The sequence below is a fragment of the Arachis ipaensis genome, chromosome B06 (assembly GCF_000816755.2).
Source record: "Arachis ipaensis cultivar K30076 chromosome B06, Araip1.1, whole genome shotgun sequence".
NCBI classification, from domain to species: Eukaryota; Viridiplantae; Streptophyta; class Magnoliopsida; order Fabales; family Fabaceae; genus Arachis; species Arachis ipaensis.
In genome coordinates this window covers 60,574,252-60,586,153 of record NC_029790.2, presented here as the reverse complement: position 1 = coordinate 60,586,153, position 11,902 = coordinate 60,574,252, and the positions used below count along the sequence as shown (strand labels likewise).

The following is an 11,902-nucleotide window of genomic DNA, read 5'->3' as shown; positions in this document are numbered from 1 at the left end:
TACTCATCAGAGCTCATGAAGGGCAGAAGTAAGTTGAATGGAATCTCTATGGTCTCTGTATGAGCCTCAGATTCCTTCAGGTCCTCATTGAGGAACCCCTTATTGGTCACTGAACATCCCAGGAGGTCTTCCTCACTAGGATTCACGTTCTCCTCCTCCTCTTTGGGTTCGGCCACACCAAGTAAGGTAATGGCCTTGCACTCTCTTTTTGGATTCTCTTCTGTATTGCTTCAGAGAGTACTATGAGGGGTTTCAGTGACTCTTTTACTTAGCTGGCCCACTTGTGCCTCCAGATTTCTAATGGAGGACCTTGTTTCATTCATGAAACTTAGAGTGGCCTTAGATAGATCAGAGACTATATTTGCTAAGCTAGATGGCTTCTGCTCAGAATTCTCTATCTGTTGCTGAGTGGATGATGGAAAAGGCTTGCTATTGCTAAACCTGTTTCTTCCACCATTATTAAAGCCTTGTTGAGGCTTTTGTTGGTCCTTCCATGAGAAATTTGGATGATTTCTCCATGAGGAATTATAGGTGTTACCATAGGGTTCACCCATGTAATTCACCTCTGCTATTGTAGGGTTCTCAGGATCATAAGCTTCTTCTTCAGAAGATGCCTCTTTAGTACTGTTGGATGATTCCTTCAATCCATTCAGACTCTGAGAGATCATATTGACTTGTTGATTCAATATTTTATTCTGAGCCAATATGGCATTCAGAGTATCAATTTCAAGAACTCCCTTCCTCTGAGGCGTCCCATTACTCACAGGATTCCTTTCAGAAGTGTACATGAACTGGTTATTTGCAACCATGTCAATGAGTTCTTGAGCTTCTGCAGACGTTTTCTTTTGGTGAATGGATCCACCTGCAAAATGGTCCAATGACATCTTTGATAGTTCAGACAGACCATCATAGAATATATCCAGGATGGTCCATTCTGAAAGCATGTCAGAAGGACACTTTTTGGTCAGTTCCTTGTATCTCTCCCAAGCTTCATAGAGGGATTCACCTTCTTTTTGTCTGAAGGTTTGAATATCCACTCTAAGCTTGCTAAGCTTTTGAGGAAGAAGGAACTTGGCTAAGAAAGCCGTGACCAGCTTATCCCAAGAGTTCAGGCTGTCTTTAAGTTGAGAGTCCAACTATATTCTAGCTCTGTCTCTTACAGCAAATGGGAAAAGCATAAGCCTGTAGACCTCGGGATCAACCCCATTGGTCTTAACAGTATTACAGATCTGCAAGAATTCAGTTAAGAACTGAAAAGGATCTTCGGATGGAAGTCCATAAAACTTGCAGTTCTGTTGCATCAGAGAAACTAATTGAGGTTTCAGCTCAAAATTTTTTGCTCCAATGGCAGGGATTGAGATGCTTCTTCCATGTAAATTGGAATTAGGTACAGTAAAGTCACCAAGCATCTTCCTTGCATTGTTATTATTTTCATACAAGACTCCTTCTTTTTCGAAAATTTCTGTCAGATTTTCTCCAGAGAGTTGTGCTTTAGCTTCCCTTAGCTTCCTATAAACTATAGTTGGTAGCACTTAGGACACCTCCTCTGAAGGAGATGCTTATGATCCAAATTAACCCGTGATGGAGGAGGTGAATTACATGGGAGAACCTTATGGAAACACCTATAATCCATCATGGAGGAATCATCCTAACTTCTCATGGAAAGATCAACAAAAACCTCAGAAAGGCTTCAACAACAATCAAGGTGGAAGAAACCAGAATCAGTTTAACAATAGACCATTCCTACCTTATCAACAACAGATGGAAACTTCTAAGCAGATCTTCTCTGACTTAGCCACTATAGTCTCCAATCTCTCTCAGACTACTCATAGTTTCATTATTGAAAAAAGATCCTCCATGAGGAATTTGGGGGTACAGATTAGTGAGCTGAGTAAGAGAATCCCTGAGACCCCTCCTAACACTCTCTCAAGTAACACTGAAGTTAACCCAAGAGAAGAGTGCAAGGCCATCACTATAGAAGTTAAGGCCGAATTTGAAAGGGATGCTCTGGCATTGAATGCCAGTAAGGGAGTCCCTAATGGGCATTCAACGCCCAAAGAAGAGCCATCACTGGTGTTGAATGCCAATAAGGGAGTCCCTACTGGGTGTTCAACCCCCAAAGAGGATCCATCCTTGGCATTGAACGCCAGCAAGGGAGTAGTGATGACATGTCATCATGTCATGTTTTTCTATGCTTTTTCATACAAGAAATTGATTATTAGTCCTTAAATATTGAATGCTTTTATGCTTAAATGGTATATTTTTTTGATCTTTTGATTTTACAAACATTGTAGAAAATAATAGAAGAAGAAGCAATAAAAGCACTAAAAGAAGAACCATACTCCCAAGGTGGCAAAAGAGTGGAAACAGACTCAAGGAGGAGCAAAGAGGATTTGCAACCCTGACCTCTTCACACTCCAACATAAATAACTCGAGCTACGAAACTCCAAATGAGGTCATTCAAGTGGCCTTGGAAAGTAAGAATCTAGAGCTTTCTAAAAATATATGGCACTGCATGGGGGACACTAAATCTGAGGGAGAAAACTTACCCCGAAAGTGAAAAGATGAACATAGTATCAACCTGCAGTAAAGCCAGCTGACCTCTTCACCTTCCAAGGAGAATAACTTGAGCTGTAGAGCTTTAAATGATGCACTCTTAAAAGCATTAGAAAGTAGACATCCAGAGCTTTTCAATGATATATAATAGTATGGGGTGAACATTAAGTTTGGACTTCAGAAGCTGGTGCTAACTTTGGCCTCCAAACAGCGCTCACTAAGTTAACTTGGCGCTTACTAAGTGAGCTTTTCGTGGATTTTCAGCTTGGAAGCAAGTTTTTTTGCTGTCCAGCGCTCACTAAGTTAACTTGGCACTGACAGCACGACCATGCCTTCTTCAAAGGACCATAACTTGAGATACAGATGTCCAATTGATGCACTTCTAGTTGCGTTGGAAAGCTGACATTCAGAGCTTTCCAACGATATATAAAAATATATATTTGGCATAAAATTGAAGCACAAGTGATAGGCATCTTTAAGGCCTAAAAACACTCAGCAGCACATATGGAATGGCACTCATTTCCAAAGTGAGCGCTACGCTCACTAAAGCAGCATTTTCGGGCATGTCAAATTGGAGGCAAGGATTTTAGCTATTGGACAGCGCTCACTAAGTTAACTGTGAAGAAAAAGTGCGCACGTGAGAAGCACTTATGGGCAGCGCTCAAACTCTTAAATTGTCGCTCACTAAGTGAACGCTAGTGAAGAAAATAGCACACTCAAGGGAGCACGCCTAATGAATGAGCATTGCGCTCACTTTGTCAACTGAGCGCTCCACTGGGAGCTTCACCCAACATCCCTGACCCACTCTCATTCAAGGCCAAACCAACAAAAGCCCATTGGACATGACTCAAAGGCACAGGAAACAATTAGAATATGAATTTCATTTGAATTGTAATTTGTTTTCAATTTCAATTTCATTTTCATTTTGTAAAGCCTATATAAAGGCATCAATTTCATTAAGATCTGAGAGGTTGGCTCTAATAGAGAGCAGTAGGAGTAGGAGTAGGGTAGAAGGCTCTGGTAGAGAGCTTAGCTTCCTTTTCCTTTTCTGTAATTTTTCATTTTTGTTATAACTGAATTCAATTTGGCTTATGCAATCTCACTTTCTGATAATTCTTTTCTGTAAATTTCCCTTTTTGCAGTTTTACAATTCAGTTACATTGAGCTTGATTTTAATCTTCTGTTCCCATTGCTTTCTGTTCCCGTTGCTTTCAATTTACTTTCATGCAATTTAATTCTTCTGCAATTATTTTGAGTTCTGATTTACTGCTTCACTTAATTTCCCAGCACCCGATTCCATTTATATTTACTGGAATTTACATTTCTTGCTCTTTAAAATTCTATCAATTCATCTTCGGCGATTTAATTCACTGCAATTTATTTTCTGCTTCTTCAATTTCATCCAATTCAACACTATTAGCTTGACTAAGCTAATCACCTCACTAAAGTTGCTTGATCCATCAATCCCTGCGAGATCGACCTCACTCTTGTGAGTTATTACTACTTGATGCGACCCAGTACACTTGCCGATGAGTTTGTGTGGAATCATTTTTCCCTCATCAAGTTTTTGGCGTCAATGCCGGGGATTGATATAGATCGACAATGATTAAGTGGGTGAGAAGTCTAGATTAAGCATTTTTTTGTTTTTGTTCTCTTAATTTCTGATTTGAGCATGTTTGAGTTATTGCCTCATTAAGAAATTCTTCTCTGTGACATGAATTTCAATTTTCATTGGTGTTGTGCTTTACAAAATTCAAATGGAGTTCAACTCATCTTGTGATCAAACAAATTTTATGGGATATTACCCACCATCACCAATTGACTATTCTAATGGTGGCTGGGAATATCACCAAGAAAATACAAATTCTGAGCACTCCAATCAATGGAGATATGCTCCAGAGCCACAAATTGATCAAGCAAATCGGATGAGAAATTGTCCAGAACCACAAAATGATTTATGTCATTATTCTCATGGTGTCTGTGCATATCAACAAGAGTGTGAACAATCAAGTGAAAGAAATTTCCTCCCAGAGCCACAAAGTAAATCATACTGTTATGACACTAACACTAACTATGGATGGGAAGGGAATTCTAGTGCTCTATATGGTATTCAGCAAGAGACATCATCTCTTGATTATGCTTTCAAGGAATTCATGCATGATTTCTCCCCATTGTTACACAATGATCCACACCCTGATGAATTCTACAATGATTCACATTGTAGATGGGAGGATCAAAACCAGAAAGCAATTGACAGTTCATACTCCATATATCAAGAGCCATCATCACTTGAGCAAACCTTCAATTCATTCATGCAAAATTGTCTACCCTCACCTCCCAGTTTCTCATTTGAAAATTCTTCATCACTTGATTTTGCCTTAACACAAAGTTTCCTCCAAGATCCATACAACTCATCCCACCAACCACAAAATTCATTCCACAACTCACAAAATTCATTCCACACCCCTCAACATAACTTCACCACAACACATCCATGTAACCAAAATTACTCTCAACCTTCATCTCTTGAGCTAGCAGTTGAGGATTACCTTCAATGGTCCAAAGAATCCTTATAAAGCCGATGCCAAGTCATTGAAAGACAAGGACAACTCTTGGAAAGACACAAACAATCATGGAAAGAAATCCTCTTCAAGAAGATGGATGGGCATTTAGAGTAAAGCAGGAGAAACTTAGGAGTGCCAAGTATTGAGGATAAAAAACAATCTGTGAGTGAGGAAGTGGAAGAGCAAGATGAAGAGATTCCTGTACCAAGTAAAACTTCAATGGAGTATAAGGTGGTGGAGGTATATGAGCCTAGGATTCCAAATCCACAGAGGCTAGTTGAAGTAACAATGGAACATAAAGACTCACTCCCAAAGGATTTAATGAAAGATCATGAAGAAGAAAAGGAGGAAGTCAATTAAGAGATTTCACACTCATTTAAAGCAGAGAGCTACAAAGATGAAGGGCTCATTGAACCACCAATGCAAAAGGCTTTTGATGAAGATAAAGCTCCAACAATCGCACAACAACCATGTCTTGATATCCAAGGAGTGAAGGCAACTAACAAGAGCACCAAGAAGAGGATTGTGACTAAGATACCAAGGGCAACATTCAAGAAAAGGTCAACTGCAAACAATCCTACCCCTGATCCAGCAAGCAAGTTCAATCAAGCAAATAACAAAAGGGAGCTTGCTGAGGAAAGACCAAAACAGGGGACAATAGCTGAATCTTCTCCCCCCTTGAGGTCATTCCTCTTAACAAACTGGAAAAAAAGGAAGAAAGTGAAGAACAACATGTCAAGCTAATGACACTAAAAGAGCGCTTGTTGGGAGGCAACCCAACCGTAGGTAACATTTCATTTCTTTGCTTTGTTTTCTCTGTTTGCTTTGTTTAATTTCAATAAATTAGCATTTGATTACAGTCTAAGTTTGGTGTTGCCCTTCAAAATTTGTTTTCAATCTTTCTGGATAATTGCATCAAATAAAAAATGAAAGTGTCACACTGGAATTCTAAGTTTGGTGTGCCACTTACTTTCTATGCAATTTATTCAGCAACACCACTTGTTTGCATAATCATAATGCCCCTGCAGTTTTGTCTTTCTTTGCTTTAGTCATTTCTTTGTTTTTAATACTGTCTTTTATTTTGCTCCCTAACTGTTTTTGTTAAACACCTTACCAAGAAATCCTAATTCATGACAGATTCTTCCCTTGGTAATTGTATTTAACATATAACAGTTGCCTTTGTTTTAGTTAAAAATAAATTGACATATAGTTGCATTCTAAGTTTGGTGTTGCTATGCAACAAAATTTGCTTCCAATCTTTATTGGATACTGGCATCAATTCTAATTGGAAGTGTCACACTAAGTTTGGTGTGCCACTTATATTTTTATGCAATGTATCATGCACACCCTCTTATTTTTGCAATCATAATGTCTCTGTTTCTCTGTGCCTTGATTGTTATTATTCATCTTGCTTGCTTAAACACATGTACTACTAACATTTCATTGTGTAAGACACTCATGATCCATCATAGACCCCATCACCATTATTCTAATTGTTGCTTGAGGATGAGCAAACACTCTAAGTTGGTATGGGAAGGGGAAGAATGGGAGAAAAATGACAACAATAGTGAAGGTGAACTACAAGGTGGTAAAGTTCTCTTTCCTCTTACTTGCTTCCAGTATTTAAAAGAGCATGATTGTCTTTATCCTCCATGTATGCATGTGTGGTATGAATAAGCATAGCTTGAATTTTGATTTGTAACATTTTACTGTGTCATCATGACTACCAACTTGAATTCTGTGAGTTTAAAAGCAATAAAGTATCATGATCATAAACAAACAAGGAATTAAAGAAGAATTTAGCATGGGCATACAAGTATTGGAAGGCTAGTATGATTAACTGTTGCTCAATTGCATTAGATTTTATTTAATTGAAGTTTTCATCTAGGACATTTTATGAAATTTTTGAAATCATGAAAACCTTGAAAAAGCAATTGCAAATTAAGGCAAGAAAAGCAAAATGGAAAGAATGAGAAAGTTGAAGGCTCTGAGTACCAATGACAATTCAATTGTTAAGTACTTGTGGTGTTTATGTATTAGGCAAAAAGCTTGAAAACAAAACACTTAGAGTCTATGAAGCACGGACACTTCGCTGAGTTATTGTGTCCGCGTGTCGGACACATTTCAGACACGACACTCACCGACACTTGTCCGACACGCGTGTCTGCTGTGTCCAACCGTGTCTTAATAAAAAATAAAAAATTCTTCTCCGGACATGCCTGGACACACGTAAATACCATCACATGTCCACGTGTCTAGTCTTATTCTTAACATATGTTCATAAAATAAATTTAGATATAGTATATATTATTATTTATTAAAACAAAAAATATTTTAAATACTTGATATAATTAAAATAAGACATTAAAAATAATTAAAAATTTTAATTTATATTTTAATATCAATAAAATATCAAAATATCATTACAATTTATCTAAAAAATACTTTATATTTTATATATATGTGTGTCCCCGTGTCATGTAAAATTTTAAAATTCGCGTGTCGGCGTGTCCCGTGTCGTGTCGTGTCCCGTGTTCGTGTCAGTATCCGTGCATCATAGCTTAGAGTCAAGGCTAGGCTCAAGTGCAAAAGCACCCCCTCAAAGCTCCAGGCTCTGAGCATCCATGATTAGAGAGTAAAGAAAAGAAACAAATGAGCCTAAAGAAGTCCTCCAATTAAATGCTTGTGGTGCTTATGTATCAAGTGGTAATACTTGAAAACAAAGCATTTAGAGTCGTAGCTTTGTTATCAACTCATGTGACAAAGCACCCAAAAGGAGAAGCTAATAAGAGAATGTAAAAGCTTGTTTCAAGGAAAAAATATAAGGAAAAGATTTCATAAAATGAGTTAGATAGAAGCATCAATCATTTACATTTCTTTTGTGATTGTAGCATGCATGGAAAACTAGCCAACCATGAACATTAACTTGCTATTCTTCCCACCTTGATTTGTCAAAATTTACTGCATGATTCTATTCTTGCTTGGGGACAAGCAAGGTTAAAGTTTGGTGTTGTGATGACATGTCATCATGTCATATTTTTCTATGCTTTTTCATACAAGAAATTGATGATTAGTGCTTAAATATTGAATGCATTTGTGCTTAAATGGTATATTTCTTTGATCTTTTAATTTTATAAACTTTTTTAGGAAATAATAGAAGAAGAAACAATAAAAGCACTAAAAGAAGAACCATACTCCCAAGGTGGCGAAAGAGTGGAAACAGACTCAATGAGGAGCAAAGAGGATTCGCAACCCTGACCTCTTTACACTCCAACAAGAATAACTAAAAAACTCCAAATGAGGTGATTCAAGTGGCCTTGGAAAGTAGGAATCACTACAAGAAAAACACCCATTCAGGTACACTTGAAAAGTGTAGCCAAAAGTGAAAAAAAATGATGCTTTAGGCTACGGCTACGCTTTTTGGGCTACGGCTACGCTTTTTGGAGTGATTCCTATTCGGCCGTTGCCTATTCTCAAAGGCTACGCTTTTCTGTACCAAGGGCTACGCTTTTGGCGTTTGGGAATAGGCTACGCTTTTCAAGTGATGCTGTCCAGGACCAAAGGCTACGCTTTTCAACTTTCATTTTTCCAGAATAGGCTACGCTTTTCAACGCTACTGCATCACTTGTAAAGCGTAGCCACATTGTATACCATAGCTACTTTTTATAACCTCTTTCTTGCTCGGATCGACTCTGCAGCAAAAGCATATGAATAAAGGAATTGAATGTTGCAATCAACATATCTTACCAACAACAAAAAATAATGATAACTGATAAGCATTCGAAAATAGTGTGCACTATGTCTCATGAAAAGTTAAAAATCAGATTAGATAGAATTGGGCTTAGCTCAATTGTAGTTGTTCCCATTTAAAGATAATCGAAATCAGCACAATATTTTCATAACAATAATGCACATGATTGACAATTGATAAATTTAAGTTCATCTATTCCTAGAGACATATAAACTCTAGTCAGAATTACTCACCCCTGTTCCCTTGCTGAGATAAAGGCCACCACCACGAACAAGAAGCCACAGACCACCATCAGCTCTCCATCCCATGTTCTGGATTCTTCTGGCAACTGCTCTATTATGTGGCTGCCAGAATGGCTGAAAATCAGAAAAAAATAACCATTAACATCACAAAAATGCCACAGTATGGTAGCAGGCAAGTAGAAGTGAAAGAACAATGTCATCACAAAGTAAAAAGGCCCCAAAGTTTGATTTAGTGGCTTTATTAGTTCACTGAGGAATTTTCTTCACTCTTGCACACCAAGAGCCTGGCTGTTCTCAAGAAACAGGTAGATAAATGAGCATTGAAATTTGGAATCGGTAGCAACAAGTCTTATGAATGAATCTGAGATTTGATATTATAATTTTTAATTGTAGTTGATAAGAAGAAAGATGGTTAAAAGTGCCAAAGAAAGCATAAAGCAGCAAGCCAGCAAATCAGAAATCTATGAGAATTTGCAGGGTGTGTTTCTAGAAATGGATAGCACTCAAGATATAAGCATAAGCCTTCAAACCTTGTCCCAATTGAAGAATAGCTAAAGCAAAAAAAAAAAAATAAATAAACAGACTCAGCACTAATTGTTAACACTAATGAAGCTGAAAAGAACAACCAACACAAAAAATTACCAAGAAAAACAAGAAGAAGAAAAAGCAAATCTCAAATGTTGAAACAAAAAAATACCATCATAGTACATCATGAAAAAAATTGGGTAGAAAATGAAGTTGCATCACTAATTATGATGGAGGAAGGGATTGAATTAACACTTCAAGCTCCTCCAAATGAAGGAAGACCACCTAACCCAATGGCGATGGATGATGGAGAAAAGAATTCATGGAAATGGATAAAGAGGCAAGAGATCCAAATCTAAGCTTATTGGAGGGAATAGACTTCACCACAACTGAAATCAGTGCCCTTAAAGACACTAAGATGCATCTAAGTTAAATCTGATTCCAATCTTTTTTATCAGTTCTTTATTATTAGTCTTATTTAGAACGTTAAGGGTGCTACCAGCATATCCTTTAGGAGCACTCTTAAAGAAATTATAAAACAGTATAAATTAAACCTGATATTACTATTCTGCTGGAAACTAAGTGTAACAGTGACAATGCTAGAAGAGTTATTCATCAGCTTGGGTTTTTTAACTTCATCTTAAAAGAAGTCCAAAGATTTGTGGGTGGAATATGGACGTACTGGAATGGAGCTGACCTTAACATATCATTTTTAGAGACTCATAACCAATAGATTCACATGAAAGTTTAGCTTCAAGGAGAAAGGAAATGATACATGTGACAGCAGTTTATGCTAGCCCCAAATTCAATATAAAAGACCTTTTTGGTCGAAGCTTCTCAACATAGCTAACAATATGACAAGAGAATGGTTGGTGGCTAGAGATTTCTATATAATTATGCCAGCAAATCAATGATAGGAATATTTAGGAACATGAAGCTCAACTCAAAACACATGAAATTAGTTAACAGATAGAGTGAAGAGCAGGTACCTGTCACGGATTTGAACTTGTTCCATCATGGACGCCATTCTTTGTTGATAAGCTTCTGGAAGTGATTCCAAACCAGCTAACATGCTCTTATCCATGATTCAATTCAATTCAACTCACCTAGTGTTCTTCATTCACATTAATCATATATGATCTGTTAAACATGATTTTACAATGAAATAATATGTTGAACTGATTATGGCGAGATATATGATTTGGTATTAATCAACCCAATTAATTAGCAGATGGATCAAAATTGAATTGAGAAAACTAATCCAAATAGAAACTGGAACCTGAAGAAGAGGTCTGGGGAGATTGCAGCAGAACTTTTCAAAAGAGAGAATTGCATCCGCACCCTTGGCGTCGAAAACGGCACCGATGAAACGCCTGCAGAGACATCGAAATTGAAATTGAAATGAGAATAAAATGAAAGTTGGAGAGAGAGAGAGGGGTTGGGAGTACGAACAGGAAGTAATCGTAGAAGCCGAAAGTGAGGACAGGAGCACGGCAAGCCCTAGCAGCGGCGGCGGCTTCAATTGACCCCAGGAGCAACGACAGTGCACGGCGGAACAACCTCCTTCTCTCTCGCGTCGCGTCTTGGTCCTCTCTCTCCATCTCGTCTGCGAATCGTCTTTCTCTCTCTCTCCTCCGGACTCCCTCCTCCACGACGGCGATGGCAGCGGCTGCAGCGGCGTTGCGGCGGTGACCCCCTCTCACTCTCTGGTCTCTCGCTCGCGCTCTCATCTCTGTCTTCCTCCTCTCCTCCCTCTGGTTCACTCATTCCGAATCTGGGTGTGTGTGTGAAAGGGTGCGTGGCGAAGGTGAGCTTTGGAGGCAGGCAAGGTTTCTACTTCGTGATGGTGACTTCGGAGGGAATGGGGGGCGAGGGTTTACGAAAGTGGATGAGGTGGTTTGGAGGTGAGTGAGATTTGGAGGGAATGGACAAAAATTTTACTAAGTGTCATCAGTTTGCTTTCAGGAAAAAGAGGAAAAAAATTTACTAAGTGTTAATTTTTTGGCTTTAGATACATTAGGCATCACTTTTAAAATGTACCCAAAATTTAACAAATAGATTACCCTTTAAAAGTGTCTCCTTTGACATGAAAAGTGAACCTATAGATATCAACCTACGGCTACGCTTTAGAAGTGATTTCTATAATACCTAAGGCTACGCTTTTTAAATGATGCCGCATTTGTGTATCCTTTTCTCTTATAAAAAGGCAACACGGAGAAAAGCGTAGCCTATTCTATGAATAGGCTACGCTTTTCAAATGTAGC

The 11,902-nt window shown here is 38.2% G+C and overlaps 1 protein-coding gene across 1 annotated transcript; it reads right to left on the bottom strand.

The window, feature by feature from the left end:
* On the bottom strand, nucleotides 10,666-11,444 carry LOC107648200. Its single transcript, XM_021105799.1, has 2 exons — nucleotides 11,091-11,444; nucleotides 10,666-11,011 (listed from the first exon to the last, which is right to left on the bottom strand). The coding sequence occupies exons 1-2, from the start codon at nucleotides 11,366-11,368 to the stop codon at nucleotides 10,846-10,848; spliced, it is 444 nt and encodes a 147-aa protein (XP_020961458.1). The 5' UTR covers nucleotides 11,369-11,444; the 3' UTR covers nucleotides 10,666-10,845.